This window comes from Parathielavia appendiculata, assembly GCF_033297405.1.
Source record: "Parathielavia appendiculata strain CBS 731.68 unplaced genomic scaffold N657scaffold_2, whole genome shotgun sequence".
NCBI classification, from domain to species: Eukaryota; Fungi; Ascomycota; class Sordariomycetes; order Sordariales; family Chaetomiaceae; genus Parathielavia; species Parathielavia appendiculata.
Window position 1 is genome coordinate 1991455 of NW_026944221.1, and position 20154 is coordinate 2011608.

Below are 20154 nucleotides of genomic sequence, written 5' to 3' on the forward strand. Positions count from 1 at the left end.
ATACGATTCTTCGAGTGCTCGCAGTGCTATGCCTTCGATCGCTTCGAGCACCTTGCTTGCTGCATTGTGCTCGTCTGTCTTGGCGTTATAGCACTCTAGCTTCATCCTGACTGGTCTGCCTTGCTTCCTTTAAGTGATTGATTCGGGCGCTCCTTGCGCCCCGCATATGGCCTTCTGGCATGCGGCCTATTGTTAGTTAATTCGTGACACTACAGCGAAAAGAAAGGCGCAAATAGCTAGCTAGGCCAGCGAACTAGCCTAGTTCTAGCTGTGCAGCTAGCCTATACTCCAGGAGCCTCCCAGAGCATAGTACCTACCTAATTACCTTCCTTGCAAGCCTTCTCTTTCTGTTTCCCCACCCGTCGAGAGCCCTAATAGAATGTCCGAGTCAATAGTGGTTCATGTTGGATGTCTAGGATTGTGTGAAAAGGCTTCTGTCTAGGTCCTTTTCCAAGTATAAGCTATCATACTCTGCAATCATCTTTAGCGAACTGTGGAATTCATTCTAGCAGTGCGGTTGGGAAAGGATCGACACAGGGTGAGGTATGATACCGCCACAGCTGGAGCCCCGCGGCCTGATTTTATCAAACTGCAGTGGAGCAATCGGCCTTTGCGAGACACATCCAACTGACTGCTTTCCAATGCTCTTCCATTCATCAAACTGTTTACAGAGCCACTGACCTCGATGCCCTTGCAGACAGCTTTCCTTTGGCCCGAGTTCAACACAGCATCCGTACTCTGTGCTTTATATCCTACTGTAATTTAGGTTTCCCTCTGCCAAGCGACACCTCGCTTCAGCCCAAAACAAGCAGCCCTCAGCAAAAGCAGCAAACAGCCCCCAGCTTGGTCGGCAAGCTTCCCCGATGTCTGTTCCACCATCGCGATAACGATGGACGACCCTCGTGCTGCCCCCGAAGCGGCACATCCTAGTTCCCGCAGCGCGCCGCCTGCCCTCCCGCCCACCACCCATTCGGATACCGGAGTAAATGGCAGTGGCCAGCTGCCGCTGCGACCATCAGGTCACGAGCTCCCTTTTGTCGCGCCGTCGTCATACCTCCGCCCGAAGCCCGCCAGTCGCACAATGTCAGAGCGGACTCCAAGTGCTCTAGACAGGGAGCAAATGCAGGGTCTGGTGAGTATGCCCATTCCGAGACAGCCGTCATAGCCCCGCTGCCTCCCGCCGATGTATTTTCTGGGTTCCCAGCACGGCAAGCAGGCTAGGATGCGGGGTTACAGACGGCCCTCCTTTGCAGAGCCGACCCAGCTAACTGAACTAACCAGCGGGGGATTCGGGAGTTCCTCAAAGTCCGGACTAGTTACGATGTGCTTCCACTCTCCTTCCGTCTTGTCGTGCTCGACAACGATCTCCTCATCAGAAAGAGCCTGAATATCCTCATACAGAATGGTGTGTTGCCCGCGCTTCTCTAGTGTACTCAGAGCTTCGGAGAAGGAGTTGGTCGTGGGATTTGGGAGCGGTAGCTGACCAGATTGTGATGATGATGAGCAGGCATCGTCTCAGCGCCGCTATGGGATTCCCACAACTCGACTTTTGCCGGCTTGCTGACTAGCACCGACTACATCAACGTCATCCAGTACTACTGCCAGTTTCCCGACGAGATCGACCAAGTCGACCAGTTCCGTCTCAGCAGTCTCCGAGGTGGGTAGCTGCCGTCATCCTATCCCGAGGTACAAGTTCAGGGTCTAAGGCCGTTCATCCAGACATCGAACGGGCCATTGGGGTTCTGCCCCTTGAGACGGTGTCCGTCCACCCCATGCGCCCGTTGTACGAGGCGTGCCGCCGAACGCTGAAGACGAGGGCAAGGCGAATCCCATTGGTGGATGTCGACGACGAAACGGGCCGCGAGATGGTCGTCAGCGTCATTACGCAATATCGCATCCTCAAATTCATCGCCGTCAACAACGAGAAACACACAATCCTTCTCAAGAAAGCTGTGAGGGACATTGGCCTCGGCACCTACACCAACTTGGTCACAGCGGCCATGGGTAACTCTGTTTTGGACGTGATCCACTTGATGGTCAAGCACAACATTTCCGCCGTGCCAATTGTCGACGGGAAGAACAAAGTCTTGAACGTCTTCGAGGCCGTCGACGTCATCCCCTGTATCAAGGGCGGGGCTTACGATGAGCTGTCCTCTTCGGTGGGCGACGCCCTCTCGAAGCGGGCTGAAGACTTCCCCGGTATCTATACGTGTAGCGAGGACGACCGCTTGGATGCCATCTTCGAGACTATCCGCAAGTCGAGGGTTCACCGGCTGATCGTCGTCGATGACGACAGCCGGCTCAGAGGCATCATTTCGCTCTCTGACATCCTCAAGTACGTCCTGCTCTATGGAGAGGAAGATGACGATATCCGGGCCGGCTAGCATCGCTCTCCCGATGGGACAGCCCTGCTCATGCTCTCTGGGCTGTTTGGCTTGCGCTGGTACATTTCCCACCCAATCTCTCGATTGCTTACTGAGTATTTCTTGCATTTGCATGGCGTCGGGCCGGGTGGTGGATAACGAATACCATGGTTGCATGAATTTGTTTATCCAGGGTATAGATCTTCTTTCTTGTGCTCCTCTGGGGGATGCGACACAGTCTTTTCTGCCACACGTCTACCGCCGGAATTGATTTGACGTGATTTTGTGAGCACTGAGGAACTAAGGAATCAGCTAATACTATGACAACACAACCAATTTTCACTCCTTACCCAACCCGACACTCCCTGTTAGGATGTCGCCCAGGTCTCCTTCTGTTTTCGTTCGGGGGAAAGTCCAGAGCAGGGTCGGTACTAACCAATCTATGCGACACGGGAAGCAGCAGCCAGAACTGACCACAGGCTCCAGTCTGAGACCGTCCGAACCCGTCTGTTTCTTTGAGGGCCACTCCATGCCCGCGCAACATATCTATCTTAAGGTCGCCAGGCTCTGATCCCTGCCCATTGTAGCCCATGTGGTGTTGCGATCCATCGAATCTTGCACATCGGCTGAGAGCAGATGCCCTGTTTGCCACTGCTACCGACACAACTCGCCGCCGGAAATGGATGCGGCTTGGACACAGTCATTTGGCACACCGTCAACTGGCTGGGGCGCGTCTTCTCACGTAGAGCGACCGAGCCGCAGTTCTGAACCGAGCCGCACGACATGGGCCCGGCTTCCTCACCCGACCACAGTTGGCCACCTCACCGTTCCGGGGCACGACAGGCGGGGGAATGCAAGCAGCGCGACTTGGACTTCGTCCAGCGGGGACTGGGCTGATAATTCCGACATCGACGATGCTGAAGATCGCACCCAGTTCATAAACGAGTACAACCGAATTGCGAGGAAGGTCGGTGTTGCTGTCCTTCTTATCCCCATCTCAAGATGGACCTCGTTGACAATAGCAGCATGGAATTCGGTTGCTCGATCTCGATGGTTGCAGTCCCTTGCTTGTCAGTAATGCTCTACCTTTCCCCAAGGGAACCTTTCCTGACCCTCGAATAGCCGGGCCAATCGCCATTGCCCCAGAAAAGAAGCTGGTTCTCGCGTACGTTCCTGCGCCAGGTTTCGAATTCGAGCGATGCTAGCTCTACGAGGTCGGACAATAGGGTCAGAAATAAGCGAAGCGTTGGCGATCTGGCGCTACCGTTCATGAATGCGACCAAGAGAGATAGCCTCAAGGATGAAGACTTGGTATCGCTCGTCCGGATCTGTGGCAAGAGCAAGCTGTATCTGCCTTCGGAGTATTCGCCAGGTTCTCTCGTTCTTCCTACGTGCTTTCGTGCGACTGCGCAGTACCTGGTGCAGCATGGTACGTATCTGTCACTGACCTGGAATGCTACGACAGTGTGCTGACGACATCACAGCCGCGCAAACGCGTGGCGTGTTTCGCATCCCTGGCTCGGTCCGCATAGTCAACGCCCTCTACGCCTACTACTGTGCCGATGGTGATGCGGACGACATCTCCAGCACAATCAGCTGCCCAAACCTGCCCTCTCACATTAAGGCCAGGACCCACGACGTCGCCTCGGCATTTAAGCGCCTTCTGTCCGGCCTTCCCGGAGGGATTCTGGGTTCTCTGACCCTATTTGAAGCTCTAGTGGGCATTCAAAACCAGCTGGACGCGGAAGCCGAGATACTCAAGACGAAGCAGACCAAGCTCAAGGCGAGGCTGATGGCCCTTGCTATCGGCGCCGTCAGATCCCAGCTCCGCCGCGACTTAATATGCGCCGTCTTTGGTCTGCTCTGCCTAATTGGGCGTGCTGCTGAAACGGCGCCACGAGAGGATGAGCATGGGAGGCCACTGCCGACGTCCGATCTGATGGGATACAACGCCTTGGGAATAGTCTTCGGTCCGCTGCTTGTCGGCGATCTTCTGAATTCTTATGATCTGAAGATTGCCGGTACTGCTACCGGCCGGGCCTGTCCAGTCACTTCCCCCACTGTGAGGAAGGACAGGCGCAGGTCCAATGTCGTGGACGAGGCTCGCCCGTCCGCGCCGCCCTCAATCGACAAGATTCACGTGGCAAACAGCATCACCGAGATGCTCATCACCCATTGGCGTGAGGTTGTCAGGCACATGAGGAGCCTGGGAGTCTTGAAATCCGGCCAAGACGGGTCTCAGACCAGGGTAGCGTTGCGACCATCCACCGAGTCGTTCAAGCTCAGCATGCCACACCCCCACTTGGACGTGTTCGATTCCAGGGAGTCATCATTCCCACTGAGCCCTACACCTGGATCCAGTAAGTTATCTGCTACTTATAGCGTTTGAAATAGGCTAACATGAGGTCAAGTGAGAGGCATGCTGGAGAACTCTCGCCCACCTGTTGTGCTTCCACGTCGAAGACCAAGGGCGATGCGGCCTTTATCCAGCACCTCTGCGGGCGTACATGTATCATTGTTGTCTCCTCCCGTGGAAGAACCGTCTCCTGCTGAGTTTAAGAAGCCAGGGGACGTCGGTGATGATGAGCACCGGCAAAGGCACAACACTCAAGTGGACAACCACGTTCCATCAGTGGAGGAGGCAGGCTTCGCTCTTCCAAATGGATCCTCTCCATTCACCGGAAGATCAGCAGGCTTGAAAGAACTGGTCGGGTTCTGGAGCGCAGCCACGACACCCGTCCCTCCAGGCAAGCAACTCGCTCAAACGGCCAACAAAGAGAACACGGTTCCATCCCGCGAGGCAATAAAGATGGCGAACTCTCCAGCCGCCTCGGCCGCGTCGACCAGACCGGAAAGCGTTGAGCAAAGAATTGGGGCAGCGTTCAGGGGAGCAAATCCATTCAAAAGGAGGTCATACAAGGGCAATTCGGCTTCAAATTCCACCGAAAGGATATCCCAGGATACACCAAGGTGGACATTCAGGGGATCGTTTGAAGCTAAGGCTCTCCAAGACGAAAAGACAAAAATGGACGTATTCGGCCGTGGACGGCCACGCCTGGCAGGATGGAAGTTAAGACGCAGATCCTTCGTGTCTACAGGTACCGAAAGCGCCGTCTCCGATTCACTGGGCACAGGAGAGCTTACTCGGGGAACGAGGGCTGAAGAGAATTCAAGCGCTCCTCAATCACACCAAAGTAGTCCCGAGTCCAACTTTTCTTCAGGACTTGGGCATCGGAGCTGTTCAAATGGAGGTCATGGCGACTGCCTTGGAAATGATGCTAGCTACACCCAGGCCGAACAAGAAGTCGCTACAAAGTCCGGCAGCGAGTCGTTCGCCAGGGGCTCTCCCATGTACGTTGATAGTTCAAGGTTTACACAGCCATCTAGCTTCGTGGGGCAGTTCCGTCCGCTTCAGACACTCTCTGCCAACACCGAATCACAGAGGCGTTGTTCTGGGACGAGCGCTCCTGGCTATTCTCTGGGCTCTCTGGGAAAGAGAGGATGCGAGGACACGGGCGCAGCAGGACACCATCCAGAAAACCGTCGACCTCTCCCAAGCGGTCCCAGGCCAAATCCGGCGCAACCGACTTTGGGTCACATCCCTCGATCGGTACCAGCACACTCAGTTGGCAGCGGGGTCAAAGCCATGGCAGCTATGTTCGAGTCCGTCTCCCAAACCCCAGATCGTCTGCCTTCACTCAGGGAAAAACCGAATGTCCGAACCGACTCCAGATCTAGTGGAATGCTATCCCCCTACACAGTCAACCCAGCACCAGCCAAGTCACGCTGTAACTCACCCAAACCCATCGAATCCATCTCAGGTGGTCGACGGCCGTGGATGTCTGCAATTCGGCATCATGATTTGAGAGGATCTCGGGGATCAATGCCCGGGGGAGTGGTTAGGGATAACAGTGGCGTTGGTCGAGGCAGAAGAAGCGTCTCAGAGACGGCGCGAGGCAAGACGACAAGCCCTAGGCACAGCACAGCCGTTCCGTTCCACAGCGAAGCTACGGTTGAGAAACGACTATGTCAAGAGGCGACGACATTGAAACAGCCTGACATGCCGGGAACGCGATCTTTGGGGTTGGGAGCAGGGGAATCTCCCTCAGTCAGAGATATCCTAGTCCAAGATGCATCAGACGATAATGATCGACCTACATTTGAGAGAACCGGCACTATCGCCTCTATTCCTATTGATCCCAAACAGGATGACCTTACAACAACACCCGACCTCAGCCCAAGCAGCCGCCAGTCAACCCCCTTCCATACCCCAAGCAAACAAGCCGAGCCCAGCCCGGCCTCCACGACCCCCCGATTCCCCTTGGTACGCATCCCGGAGCATCATCATCAGGGGAAAACACCGGAAAACTTCCACCCAGGCCAGGACAGATTGGTCCCTGTCCGAGACAGCATCCCCGCCAAGCTCATCGGGCCAGCATCCACAACACCGCCTGGCAGCCCCCCTGGGCCCTCCCCAGGGATCTGGCATGACTTCGCCAAGCAGGAAGATGCAAAGGAGAACAAGCTCGCCAGGCTGCGTGCAAAGCTGCGGCAGACAGAAAAGGAATGCGCTTTGTGGAAGGCGAGGGCCGAGCGCGCCGAGCGGAAGGTCCTCCTTCTTGAGAGGGTGGATATCAAGCCCGACCCTGTCGGCACCACCTCCTCCGATTCACGCAGGGCCTCGACGAGGGACGAGTCACAGCCTACCGACTCCTCCTCCTCCTCCGGCTTAGCGTGGTACTTTGCACGTAGAGACGGTCAGACTGTTGATTCCCCTACTTCCCGGTTAGCGAGGGAATGTGAGAGCAGAGAACCCCAGCCTGTCAACCCCCACAACTTCGAGTTAGCAAGTCTTTTCGCGAGCGAAGCACCTCAGCCTGCCGCCTCTTCCACCTCCAACTTACTCTGGGGCTAAAGGATTTGAAGACGGACGGAGGAAGAGAAAATGGGGATAGGAGTGGGAGAGACTGTGGTAAGGCCAAGGTTTTAGGAGGCCGGTGTCGGGGATATGCGGTGCTGTGGAAGGGTGTGATGGGAATGACGTTTGGCGGAAGAGGGAATGGGACATGTCGGTGATGCATGCCGCGGAAGGTTGTCCCAACGGTAGAGTTACGGACCAGTGCAGAAGGGGAGGTTCTGGCGAGGGGTTTCATGAAACGGTTGATCGTGTGGATGGGAAATGATGGGGTTAGGGGTGGCCTCTTTGTGGTGTCGCTTAGAGGCTCATGGGGTTCTTGAATTGAAACAATAGGGGCAACCTGCCATGGCGCAATGGGATGGTCGGTTTAGCAGGTAGGAAAGCATTCGCAGGGAGCACGGTGTAAGATATATCTAGCTGTGTATGGGTTGGGGTAGCTGTACGAGAGAGGTGAATGCAGGCTTTATGTGTCGTTCAACAATCAACTGTGCAAGTAAGATAACGTTATGGCCAGGTGCCCATACTGAGCAGCCACCACGGGAGTTGAACAAACCTGGACACAAAGTGGGCATAATCCTTTATACATCCTGGTACACTGCTGATATGATACAAATACACAACGGCTCTATCATCCCTTCCGCTTCCCGCTGTCGAACCAAGGCATGCCTCCCCACTAATACTTAATACCCTTGATCCGCTTGGTGTACTTCCACAGGTGGCGGTACTTGAGCTTCTGGCGCTTGGCTTCCCAACCGCGGGCTTTGCGTGGCGGCTTGAGCGACATGACGCGCGTGCGCGTGAACTCGACGTCGGCGCCGGGAATGCCGTGGCGGGCCATGACGTCGGCCGTGTTCTCGTCCCACACGGTCCGGAACATGTTGAACCCGACGGGCGTCAGACCAAACTTGTCTCGGAAGCTCTTGAGACTGAAGCCTTCGCGGCCTTGGCCATCATACAGCTCCTGCAGCTTGGCTGTGTCGAGGGGAGAGTTGTTGTTCTGCTCCAAAATGAAGACGGCCAGGCGGTGGTAAGGAGAGCCCTTCTGGGCAAAGGCGGGCAGCCACGGGACGGTGAGAGCGCCCATGTCAGGAGAGGCGGAGTCGCTGCCCAGCCGGCTGAGGGGAAGAGAGTTCTTGGTCGGGCTCCAGGGGATGTTGGTCGCCATGAAGTGCAGGCGCTTGCTGAATGAGTCTGTCTCGGCATCTGGCACGTCAGCGTCCAGAACCACGACGGAGATCAGGCGCTCGCCCTTGTCGAAGACCTGCATGCGCAGAGTTGGAGCCGTCTCGGTGATGCGGCTGTTAAGGGTGGCCCCAGGAGAGACCTTGTAGCCACGGAAGGTCATCTGGACAGCCATGGTTGGCTCGAATTTGGGTAGGAGGTCGGGCACGATGTGGAACTGCTCGATACGCTGCAGGATAATCTTGCGCTCCATGGAGCACCATTTGCGGTGCGCGAGGTACCGGTAGATGGGCTTGTTCATATCGCCTGTCTGCGGTTAGCAGGAGCAGAGCGCATTTCACCAGCCAACAGAGAGACACGTACCCTTGCCATCCTCAAAGCGCCTCTTCACCATAGGATCGTTGATGTCGGCCAGGATCTTGAGCTTCTCAACATACTGCCTCAGGCTTTCCAGCCGCTTCTGCTTATATGCCTCCCCGCCGCGGTAAATGCTAGCATCCATTGCCTCCAACCGCCTGATCTTTGCCGTCTCGGCAACAATCTTGGCCACCTTCTCCTCGCGGTCCTGGGCCAGTACTTTGCGCGCCTCCTGGAAACATTGGTATGGCAGCTGCTCGAAAGGGACATTGCCCGTTGTGGCCAGGGCGGCCCGTCTTCTCCGGGAGCCGAGCTGTGGCGAAAGGAACTGAGAAAGCTGCTGTTCAGTTCCTTGCTTGATCATCGAAGGATATGGCGGGGGTTTTGTCTGGCCGAGCAAGGCAGCGTCTGCAGCAAGCTTATGTGTTTCAGCACTGGGCTCTGCCGGGGTGCTTGTCGTTGTCTCATCTTTTCGGCTTGGAGTCAATGAGAACTGGCGGATGGCAAGAAGCCGTGATGGACATGTCGCAGCGCTGCCGGTTGCTTGCTGTAGCGACCGCACAATGGGCCGCGCAACCTGCTGTGGCCTCGACATGGCGGCGGGCGGAGGCAAGTCGGCGTCAATAAACTTGGAGCACCAACAAAACGGGACTCAATTGAGAATCAGAAACGCGCGCCGACGAAATTTCGTGGACCCGAGTGGCAGGGGCCGGCAGGCTCCGCGTCTAGCGCCGTCCGTGCACTGCAACTCCAGATCTTTTTTCGCCGAACATCAACAGCGAAGCAATCGACTCCGCCGTTTGGGGAAGGGTGATTTTGGGACGGAAAACACGCGACAGACCTCGCGCCATCTCGACCAGAGGTGCCTTTGCAGCACGGCACCGATCACAACTGCTGCGCGGCCAACCGCAACTATGGCGAGCAAGGGAATGAAGAGCCTCAACGAGGCTTTCAGAAGCCTGAGTCTTGCCGCACAGTCATGCCGGACACTACCCGTGTGTCTTCCTGTTCTACGTGGTTTCTTGGTCGCCTAGCTAATGTCGAGGTAACGTACACAGGGCCGGCAAGTTTCAGCGGCTTACAGGAGGTCAATGGCAACAGCAAGCGACCCTCGGCCAACCAACATCACACGATCCGTCACCGACGCGTGGGATCCTAGTACGTGCACAACCAGTTAGTCCCTTTCGCACTCTTTGGACATGATATTAATGAGCATCCGCAGTAACCAGCGTCCCCCTAACCATCTACTCCTTCCCCTCCCTCGAACCGCGCCTCCTCGAGTCCTGGTCCACAAAGCACCTGCACCTCCCTCTCCGCCGCGACATTCTCCATTTGGCCGTTGTCTTCGAAGGCGATAAGACACGGCAGGGTACCGCTTCATCAAAAACCCGCTACGAGGTTCATGGCTCGCACCGCAAGCTCCGCCCGCAAAAAGGCAGCGGTCGCGCCCGCGTCGGCACAAAGCAGTCGCCCCTGCTCCGTGGCGGTGGTAAGACGTTCGGTCCCAAGCCGCGCGACTTCAGCACCAAGCTCAACCGCAAGGTGTACGACTTGGCCTGGCGCACCGCCCTCTCCTACCGGTACCGCCGCGGCGAGCTGATCGTAACTGAGGACGGGATGGAGCTGCCCCTGCCCGAGGACTTCCTCCAGCTGGCCGAGGCCGGCGTCCTCGGCCGCGAGCTCGAGGACGGCTTTGTCCGCAAGTACGTCGACGAGCTCATGGCGGCACTGCAGTGGGACAAGACGAACGGCCGGACCACCTTCATCACGGGCGACAGGCGGCCGAACCTATTCACGGGTATGGAGATTGCCGGGGAGAACGGCCGGGCGCTGGAGCTGGAGGATGTTGACGTCAAGGACCTGCTGGAGACGGGCAGGATTGTTATTGAGCGGAGCGCGCTCAGGGCGATGATCAAGGAGCACTCGAGCGATCTTGAGACTCGCGTCGTGGTCAAGGGGCTGAATCGGCGGCCAAGGCTGGGCCAGGCGATTGTCTGGTGAGGAGGGGCTAGATGAACCATTGTATACTGTACAATATCCATTCAGCGCTCGCTGGCGAGGTGGAAGGCCCTGTCTTCATGTACTATGCAGTCGTTGTACAAATGTAGCGTCTCAGTTCACGATGCCTTGAATCACACGGGTGATCTAACTGGATCTCATTACGCCGGCTTCAAACACAACACAACGTCTAGGGAAGGAACAGCCTGGCCTGACACCCCAGCCAGTTGGAAGAAGCTTGTCCATCCGGCATTCAGTCCTAAAATGATCATTTTCCCAGGGAGCTGCGGCAAACCATCCAATCTACATAACCTCCAGGGCTACAGGCACCATCAAATCGGGTCATTTGAAGTTGTGAAGTGAAACCTGGATAGCCTCAGCCTTGTGATATGTGAAACGTGAATGGCTGGAGCTGGCCAATCAGAAATGGCGATGGATTCTGTCCCGCATCTGCAGCGCGCACAGACCACTTCTCATTCTATAAAGCTACCGCCCATCTCCCAGAATCTTTCTTCCTCTTCTCTTCTTCTTCCCCATCCAAGTGCAGGGGTTTTACGTGTATCAGTGAGGATTCGTCCGAGATCACGTTTTTGCTAGTTGAAAACTACAACCTGACCGCTCCTGGCTGGCTGAGGCTGGCTAGGGAATTTTTGGAAAAAAATAATAATCATTTCTCCCCTGAGAGAAGCATTTTCCCTCTTTCATTGCCAACGCTTGCTTGTCGGGCGTGGCGAGGAGGATGGACTGGAAGTACGAGGTGGATTGGATGAATGGGCGGTCTAGGGCATTCGACGGACCGATCGATGGATTCGACATCGGTTTGGGCGACATCTCAACACCGCGGCAATCCAACGCTACGTACGGAAGTATATGTGCGATCGACCCAGCCTACAACCGTTCGGCCTGTCACTGCGGTTATCCCAATGGGTCAGGCCGCGGTCATTCGGTCGCACGACGTGGTCGGGCTGGAATGAAGTCCGCATTTTCCAGGTTCATAGCACTATTTGCCCAAACTAGATTCTACCATATATGCGATGCCTGCGGTTCCTCGCCGTATGGAGTAGTGAGGGCGTGGCCGCAATGATACAGCAGAACATTGTCCACCTGACGCTCGCAGAGTGATGGTTGAGCAGTATCTTTGTCTTGGGCGTGTCAGACTACCCCAGATTCCATCATTCAAACTTGAACGTAGAGTAAGAGAGTCGGAACTTCGACGCAAAAGACCGCCAAAAGATCTCGTCATTTTGACCACAGCAGCTTGCATTGACGCTATCTCTTGCCAACAGCTATTGGCGAGCTACGACGGCAAGCTGATGTAATTACCGTATCCGTATCCCGTGGAGACGCCTGGACTCGCCGGAAGTTGAACCACCTGCAGGCAGATCGACGTCAGCCCCGCCTCACCCTGTTCTCTGGTTACGGTGCCTTACGGTTGGGTCAGCTGTGAAAGCCCGTGCTTCCCATGAGTGAGCGTCCTTCGACAACTTAGTAAATACTAATGCTAAATGATAATTGAATGCCTATTGTGCCTATTCTCTAAATGGCCAAATTCGACTAAGACGTCGCTGCTCGACGATCGTCAGGGCCGTAAAACGACGAGAACTGAGCCCGAACCAAGATTCTGATTGGCTGCCAAAAAAAGGTGGGTCCCGTACAAGGACTGGCTGGCCTGAGCCACCGGCCCAATTTGCTCAGAAGTGGAAACACCTCCTCTCGCAATCCTTCACTCTCCCAACATTCGACAAACCTCTAACTTACCGCCAAACCCGATTTCAATCGCGCAGCGCCCCGACGAGGCCCGCGATCCGCGCCGACACCGATTCAATCCTTTTGAGACGCTCCGTAACCGATAGCAGCATTCGGATTCGATTTTTTGTCGCGCGCCATCGCAGGAGGAGCGTTGGTGGCTTGAGGCTCCCTCGGAACGCCGTCGTCGGCGTTTTCGCGCGACTCGTCACGACCACCTCCTCATTTCTCCGGCCGTCCACATCGCTCCTGAAAGCCTCGCAAAGCGAATCGGTTCTCTCAGCGCCCACGGTTTTCTTTGGGATACCGTTTCTGCGCCATCACCTCGGGCGTCGTCATTCTTTGTCCAGGGTTGCCACTAGCCAGGCGACCGCCGTGCCAAGATTACCTCACCCGCCCACCGCACCATTCCTGCATCTTCGCATCTTCGCATCTTCGATCCATCATGTCCTGCCACCCTCAAACGCCGGACAGCCCATCCCAGTTCTCTCCTAACGCGAGCGACCTGATGATGAGCATGACTGCAGCGTCGACTACGACCACGTTGCCAACTCCTGCCCACAGCGTCAACGGAAGCTCGATACCTACCGAAATGACCCACGACACCGTCATGGGGGAGGATTCTCCTCAAAAGCGCAAGCGACACGTCAACGACACAGGCGACCGAGCGCAGAAGAAAGTTCATGTCGAGGACCGCAAGTCTGGTATCGACGACCTCCATCTGGATGTCGGCGACAAATACCTCCTTTGCAGAACTCGTAAGACTCCCTTCTACCTGTGCACGACAGCGACAGCTCCTGGCGTTTCCACTCCGCCCTTTCCATGGCACGTGTGGTTTGCTTCGCGTTGTTCCATGGTGATTTATGGGAGATGAGGCCGCTGGCTTCCTCAACCATCTTCAGAGACTTGGTTAACGTGTTTTGACTCCGCAGCGCATCCTCGGCCCCGGCCTCAGGTGTCGGAGGATCTGTTCGAGATGTATGGCCTGACAAGGCTCGCTGCCGAGGTCGCCCGTGTGCTTCCCAACGGCGAAAAGAATGCGCTTAGGAAAACGTATAAGGGTCACATCAAGAAGCTTGGCGTGCAAGGCCACTTTGACGAAGTCAAGCAAGATCCCCACCGTGAAGAGGGCCTCTTGTTCCTCACAAAGCTGCCTCAAGACGTCTGGGACGTTCACTACGTCCGAGGGAAGGAGATCGACAAAGGCTTCAGCAACGAGGCGCGCCAAAAGCTGCCGAGATCTGTGACCATGGGCAAGGGGACTGTGCCCAAGTCTCTGTGGGATAGCTCGGTGCTGGGGGATCTCGCTCCCGGAAAGGGCGAGAAGCGTGCCGAGTCGGCGAGGCCGACCGCGCCCAGCACTCCGCTTCCCACTGCAGCTGTGCTACCTCGGCCCAAAGTGGGCACGCCGCTACCTCAAGATGCGGCCAGAACCAAGCGGAACGCCATGAAACGGAGCTACGGTGACAGCAGCTTCGAAGGCTACGGCGAGGGCTTCCCTGATGACGAGACCGGCGCCGAAACAGGCTACTCGACCGGAGAAGGGGACATGTTCTCTGGCCAGAAGCGGAGAAAGAAGGTACTCATCAACGGCTAGAACCTGTCTGATGACAACCTTTTGCTGACCCAGGCACAGACTCATCCCGCGAATGAGTCATACGCCAACCAGACCCGGCAGTCGGCCTTGGGCACTGGCATCACTGGTACCTAGGAGCCTACCAGTGCCAAGCCGTGCCGCCAATCTGTTGAGCCTCGCCGCGGAAGGGGCAGACTTCGTCTGCAGCGCACTTAGAAGCCGCCTGATCAGTGTTCAGGGTGATACCTGGTGAGCCCGGTTGACAGAGATTTCTCGCAGCAATGCAGAACGAGATCCAACTCTTTGTCCTGCACGCTATCACAGTCGAGAGAAGGAGCAACAACCGAGACGAAACATAGACGGTCAGACATTCCTGGGCTTTGCAGCTGCCGGCGGGATGAACGGAAAAGGTAGGGGGGTAAATCGGCTAAGGGGTTACGGCTCATGGTGTGATGGCGGATTGAGAGGTTGGTCCCCTCTTCGCGTTACAGAGCGTATGGTCCCCATGCCGCAGCACAGCTAGCCTCGGGGCGACTGAGGCAGGCGTATATTTGCATTTTGCCAACATTCAGCATGGCGTTGGGGATTTGGCTTTTTATCGGCGCCGAGAATCATAGGGCGCTTGCTATACCGTTGGGATGGTTTCTGCATTTTTGGGTCCCCAGGGGGATCACGCGTCCCTGGGCTGGTTCTGATTCTGGTTTGACGACGGCTCGGGCGGGCGAAGATGGTCTTGTTAAGTGTATGTCAGGAATCGACGATGGTTACGGGTGGGCGGCTGGATGATATGATGGGAGGGAACTCTGCAACGTCTATCTAGCTATGGTTTTATGCATGCAGCGCGTCTTCGCTTACTAAGATAGGCGGGAATACAAGCAATAAGGCCTCAGCGCGTCCTCGGGTGGTTTGCTGCTTTTTCATGTGCTTATTGCATACCCTTGGATGATCCATCCGGGAACTCGGTCAACCGTCGGGATTGATAGCTCAAGTCAAACAGCATACCCACCGAAATATTTGACTCACTCGATCTCGGTGCCAGCGACAGAGAAGAAAGAGGGAGAGAGATAGAGAGTAAGTAGTAACCACGACTCTCCGGGCTCCAGTCTGGCAGCGGCCTTCCCCTCAACCGCCCAGAGTTTGCCCCGTCACTCCCACCAAAAACTCGAGGAGGGCGACATAAAGGTAGGTACCTAATGCAAAGTGTGCACCACCGCCATCCATTCACGGCTTATATAACATCACATACCCCGAGAACAACTGTCCTCCTCTCCAAGGACATCTATGGAGTGGCTGTGGACGCGCGCTAACAAGGCTGCTTCACCCTTGTGTGGTCGCTCGACCGGCTTAATTCCGAGAATGGCAACTGGTGAACATGGATCGAACTACAGCGCAAATTGAATAAGAACCCTTTGACAAGCACAGCGCTCTATCGACTGACATCTATAATAGAAAAGGTACTGGCGTTGTATACGATACAGGCAGGCTAGCAAGCACGAGCTGAGGTACCCAAATATGAGCATTGTCGGGATACCCAGAAAACATCCGACGACAGAAGAGAAACAGACAAGTATCCAAAGAACAGTCATGAGAGTGGGAATAGAATCCAGAACCTCCAGAAACATTTTTGAAACAGAAGTCCCCCCAGAAGAGAAGAGTACTATCGCGCCCACAATGATGCAAACAAACCTTCCATCGCTCCAAGAGATGCAACTTCGTACATTCTCAAACTTTCCCTCCACAATACTCCCACCCCGGTTACCCCGTATACCACCAAGATCACCTCCCCTGAGGATTGAGCCCACCATCCCGGCCATGGCCGCCGACATTCCCATCCCCAAAGTTCCCATTCTCCACGCTCGGATAGGCACCGCCACTCATCTCGGCCCAGTTCCAGTCCAGCGTCATCGGCAAGCTAAACAGATCTTGCGGGAGGATCGGCTGCTGGAATACAGCGACGCCTGCTCCTCCTCCTCCTCCGGCGGTTCCCGCAGCAGCAAGCGGCGGGCTGCCTAGCCCGCCGGGCCCCATTCCCGTCATCGCGCTGATTCCGTCCATGGCTCCAAAAGCCGCCATGTCCGCGTAGGCGTTATAATCTGAGCTGTCGGGTGTGAAGTCGTTGTGCCACCCCGTCGGCGCCAGGCCCGGCGAGGGCGACTGGCTCATCGTGCCCGTCATGGGGCTGTAGTTGTGCGCATTTGGCGGGGATCGACGGTCATTGGCTGGCGGGGAGAGGTGTTGCTGCTGGTTGTTGGTGGTTTGAAATCCGCTCGCTTGAGGGGTCGCGGAGCTCGCGGTGGTGGGTCGTGATGTTGGAGGTACGGGGTGCGGGTTGAAGGATGGGGACTGGTCTGCCGTGGTGGTGCTATCGGAGGTGGCCGTAAGCTTGTTGTTGGCCACCTGGTCATGGTTCTTCCGCTTCCGCCGCGACGCATGCTCTTTCTCCGTCTTTTCGATCACGACCCTGGCGATCCGCTCAAATTCAGAGCACACACCGAGCATGCGGTGGACACCCCCCGTCTCCGCCTCATGTCCAAGCATCGACAGGAAGTTGACGACCACGTTCATTAGTTTTGTGTCGGAGCGCGCTCGTGGGTCGAGGGGGTTCTGTAGGATATTCCCAAACAAAGTTACGAGTGCTGAGACAGGGAAATACAACACCATCCTGCACCTAATTAGACATCCAGGACTGACTGACGGACATGGGCTTGATGATGCCAAACTTACCAGACACAGGAGAAGTCGCCCTGCGGTATGTATTTGAGCAGGGATATCGAAGCCCTAGCAGCGGATGTGCACAGTGCCGTCGAAGAGAAGATTCTAGGATTCAGTGGCCTAGCGTTGAGTCCCTGGATGGCGTAGTCGGAGAGTCGACTAGTCCAGTAGCCGTGCTGGGTCGACATGCGGTGGATGGTGGTGAGGCAGTTATAGTAGTTGAAATGTAACATGACAATGTGAAGGATGAGGGGCGTGTGGGAAGCCTTGATTTCGTGCTCTGGGCGGAAATCGATCGGAATGCGGTCCTTCCAATCTTCCAGCTCCTTATCGAGTTCCCCAATCGTGTTCAGCAGCTCACCAACCGATTGCTTGGTTGCCTTTGTCGAGTAAAGCCTCTTGTACACCTTGCTTTCGACGATGGCAAGCTCACACATGACCCTAAACAGATTCATCTTGCCTTTCCCGTCCGCCAACGGGATGTTGCCGATACCGTCTGCGGGATCCTCGTCAGGAAGCTCCACATTCATGTCGTCGTCGTCTTGAGCTGGTGGCCGCCCGGACCGGAGGCACAAGTCCTTGTCCAGCATGTAAGCGATCCAGAACACCCTCTTGCGCTGTTCAATCTCGACGGGATTCAGGTTGAATCCCGTCCCGCGTTTGTGGAGGCCGATGGTATGCGAGAGCCGGATCGCTGTGGCAATGAGCAGAAAAGACGGCTGCGGGTTAGGCGTCCCTTGCATAAACAGCGACATGCCCAGCAGCGCCTGGACGCTCAGAAGGTCGGTGTTCCGCATCGTCAGCTCGGGGAATACGGCCATGGCATTCTTCATGTATGCCCAAGCCTTGTCATCCTCTTCTTGGGGAACCAGGTTGCTCATCACGCGGAGGCGGTGTGCGATGGCCAGAGCCACGTTCAAGCTCGCCCACCACCCGGATCCGGTGTACGGGTCGTTCGAGTACTGTCTCTCGACCAAGTGCATGAAGGTTGGCTGGTGAAAAAGCGGGAACATGCAGTTAAAGTTCTCAAAGTAATCCTTGAGCAACGACAGCGCCTCTGGCTTTGAGGGCAGGTCCCTGAAGATGGTGCGGCGGAAGAGATCGCCAAAGACGTCGGGTTTCCAAGCGGTCCACTTGTGGTCGTCAATCGAGACGTCCGAAATCATTTGCTGGAACGACGTGTCTCCCATTTTCTCGTTGACCCACTGCACGCCCTTGGGCGAGAAGATGGAAAATCCCGAGGATGAGCCTTATGCCGTTAGCGAGGATATTATATCAGGAAGGAGGTATGTCCCGACGTACCGATATATCGCGTCTCGCCATTGTTATTGGTGACTAGCGAGCACATCATCTCTGACAACTCGGCGACCTCTTCTCGCTCGTCGTCGTGGCTGCCTTTTTCAGGCGTAGCAGCCCTCGACTTGTCGCTATCCTTGGTGGGTTCAGGCGATGCGAGTGAGCTGCGCGGCGTCGAGAAACTACCATTTTGAGCTGATGGCGGTTGCGGGGAGGTAGCGTCGGAGGCTGCCTGGGAAGCTTGCCTCGACTGCTGATGCTTCTCTGCAAGCTTTTTCTCAAGAGTGCCGAGGTCGGTGGCGCCATTGTCGTCCTCGCTCAGCAGGCCTACGCAGACATGTTAGCCGACTGGATCACATAGGGGGAGCGCATCCGTAACAGCCAGCCGAAAAGCGGATAAGGCACTAAACGCACCTGATAACCTAAGCAGATGTTCCATACGGCCCAGGCGGTTCTCGAGTCCCTCAATGTATTTCGCCCTTTCCGACACGTAAGCCTGGTCCTGAAGCGCATGGGCGATGGGAGACTCACCCTTTGGGGGGACTCCGCTTCTTCTCCACCTGCGTGAAGACACAGTCGGTTTTGTAGTTGGTACAATGTGTGCAAGCCGGTAGCTTGCCGTCGCACTTGATCTTCTTCTTCCTGCACATGTCACATGCCTGGGTACTGTCAGGTCAGCAACCTGCTACCACCTCTCCTGCGCAAAAAGCGGCAGCCGCTCTAACTCACCCTCGCAATCCTCCTCCTCTTCGCTTCGTTTGTGTCCTCCAGCAACCCATGGTCTCCAAACATCTGTGCAGCCATCAGGTCCGGCGGCAGTTGCTGGATTGGAAGGCCATGTTCGCTGTAGCCCCCAAATATCTGAGGCGGCGGATTCATAAGCGGAGGAGGCGGGATGGGCATCTGAAAGCCCGAGTGGATGCGGTCCATGGTGACGACAACTTTAATGGTGAATAGGTTGACTGCCGGAAGATTTGGCCACTTGGTGGTGTAAATGGGCTATCTGGCTGTTGCGCTGTGTAGGCGCCAACTCGATGTTGCTATTATTACCGTCCACTCCGAGGCCTGGATGCGCCGGAACTACCGGGATTTGGGGCTGAGCAGCTAAGACGGAGAGATGGCTAGATACTGGTACAAGTAGCAGAAACGTCGGGCTATCGCCGAAGCATGTTGGCGGGTCAGAGGACGTTGAAAAGGTTCCCCTGCGGTGCTTGCCTCTGATGGAAGGCTATATGCGCATCGAAAGGTAGTGTATGTAGCCCGCGGCCGTTGAGGGGCTCTTTTAGCGTGGAGACCAAAGCAGTCACAGCTGAGGATGCAGATGGCGAGTAGGGCTGAAAGACCCGGGGTTGCTGACAACCTGGCACCTTGTCTTAGGTAGTCGACGACGGCGTTTCTCTGTTGCTATGACTGTGGTATAGATAAAGCTGCAAACAGGACTGGCAAAGGAGGTTGATGAGAGCAAAGATGCGAAGCTTCTGACTGAGACGGGAGACAGGACGGCAGTGTTCTGATTGACGCGTTGATGGCGGGGTCACGGCATCATTCATCAATGGACTCGGGAGATCAAGCCAGGGCAATGTGGGGGAGCGGGATACAATTCGACCCTGGCTATTAGTTAGTGCGAAACCTGTGAAAATGAAAAATAGGACCAAACGACCTGGCATGATAATGGGACGCTTGAACATTTACCGATTTTTACATTCTGGTCTTCTTCCTTTCTCTCCTATCTTGCTTTCTCATATTTTGTATTATCATTTTTCCCCCCCTGTATCCCTCTTTTCTTCCCTCAGTTCTCCTTTCATTTATGCTCTTCACTGAGTTCATCATCTCGTGCATGCCCTGTACTGTCTTAACAGACAGCCTGGTCAGATGTCTCCCAGCGCGCACGGACGACAGCCAAATTAATTCAGGGTGCACCATTCAGGTGCTTGGTAAGCCGCTCCAAACAAAGGGACCACCTCAGCAAGCCGACGACTCGAGAACGGAGTGTCGAAGTGACTTCC

At 55.8% G+C, this 20154-nt stretch overlaps 6 protein-coding genes across 6 annotated transcripts; 4 read left to right on the plus strand and 2 right to left on the minus strand.

The window, feature by feature from the left end:
• Window positions 1-520: 520 nt before the first annotated feature.
• N657DRAFT_641358 (CBS-domain-containing protein) lies at window positions 521-2771 on the plus strand. Its single transcript, XM_062792130.1, has 4 exons — window positions 521-1132; window positions 1282-1405; window positions 1508-1657; window positions 1720-2771. The coding sequence occupies exons 1-4, from the start codon at window positions 890-892 to the stop codon at window positions 2382-2384; spliced, it is 1182 nt and encodes a 393-aa protein (XP_062651140.1). The 5' UTR covers window positions 521-889; the 3' UTR covers window positions 2385-2771.
• Window positions 2772-3548: 777 nt separating this feature from the next.
• Window positions 3549-7743, plus strand: N657DRAFT_611905 (uncharacterized protein). Its single transcript, XM_062790376.1, has 3 exons — window positions 3549-3792; window positions 3848-4723; window positions 4775-7743. Exons 1-3 carry the CDS (start codon window positions 3633-3635, stop codon window positions 7276-7278), a joined length of 3540 nt encoding a protein of 1179 aa, XP_062651141.1. The 5' UTR covers window positions 3549-3632; the 3' UTR covers window positions 7279-7743.
• Window positions 7744-7769: 26 nt separating this feature from the next.
• N657DRAFT_641360 (PEBP-like protein) lies at window positions 7770-9454 on the minus strand. Its single transcript, XM_062792131.1, has 2 exons — window positions 8827-9454; window positions 7770-8769 (listed from the first exon to the last, which is right to left on the minus strand). Exons 1-2 carry the CDS (start codon window positions 9413-9415, stop codon window positions 7955-7957), a joined length of 1404 nt encoding a protein of 467 aa, XP_062651142.1. The 5' UTR covers window positions 9416-9454; the 3' UTR covers window positions 7770-7954.
• A 122-nt stretch (window positions 9455-9576) lies between these two features.
• N657DRAFT_589546 (ribosomal protein L4) lies at window positions 9577-10973 on the plus strand. Its single transcript, XM_062789867.1, has 3 exons — window positions 9577-9815; window positions 9879-9978; window positions 10043-10973. Exons 1-3 carry the CDS (start codon window positions 9735-9737, stop codon window positions 10819-10821), a joined length of 960 nt encoding a protein of 319 aa, XP_062651143.1. The 5' UTR covers window positions 9577-9734; the 3' UTR covers window positions 10822-10973.
• Window positions 10974-13009: 2036 nt separating this feature from the next.
• Window positions 13010-14161, plus strand: N657DRAFT_566626 (mediator of RNA polymerase II transcription subunit 19; the record flags this gene model as incomplete). The annotated part of the gene is made up of 2 exons (XM_062788439.1): window positions 13010-13322; window positions 13497-14161. 2 exons carry the CDS (start codon window positions 13010-13012, stop codon window positions 14159-14161), a joined length of 978 nt encoding a protein of 325 aa, XP_062651144.1.
• Window positions 14162-15916: 1755 nt separating this feature from the next.
• On the minus strand, window positions 15917-19027 carry N657DRAFT_566444 (uncharacterized protein; the record flags this gene model as incomplete). The annotated part of the gene is made up of 6 exons (XM_062788427.1): window positions 15917-16802; window positions 16865-18101; window positions 18155-18475; window positions 18563-18627; window positions 18680-18807; window positions 18878-19027. The coding sequence occupies 6 exons, from the start codon at window positions 19025-19027 to the stop codon at window positions 15917-15919; spliced, it is 2787 nt and encodes a 928-aa protein (XP_062651145.1).
• Between the last annotated feature and the right edge of the window lie 1127 nt (window positions 19028-20154).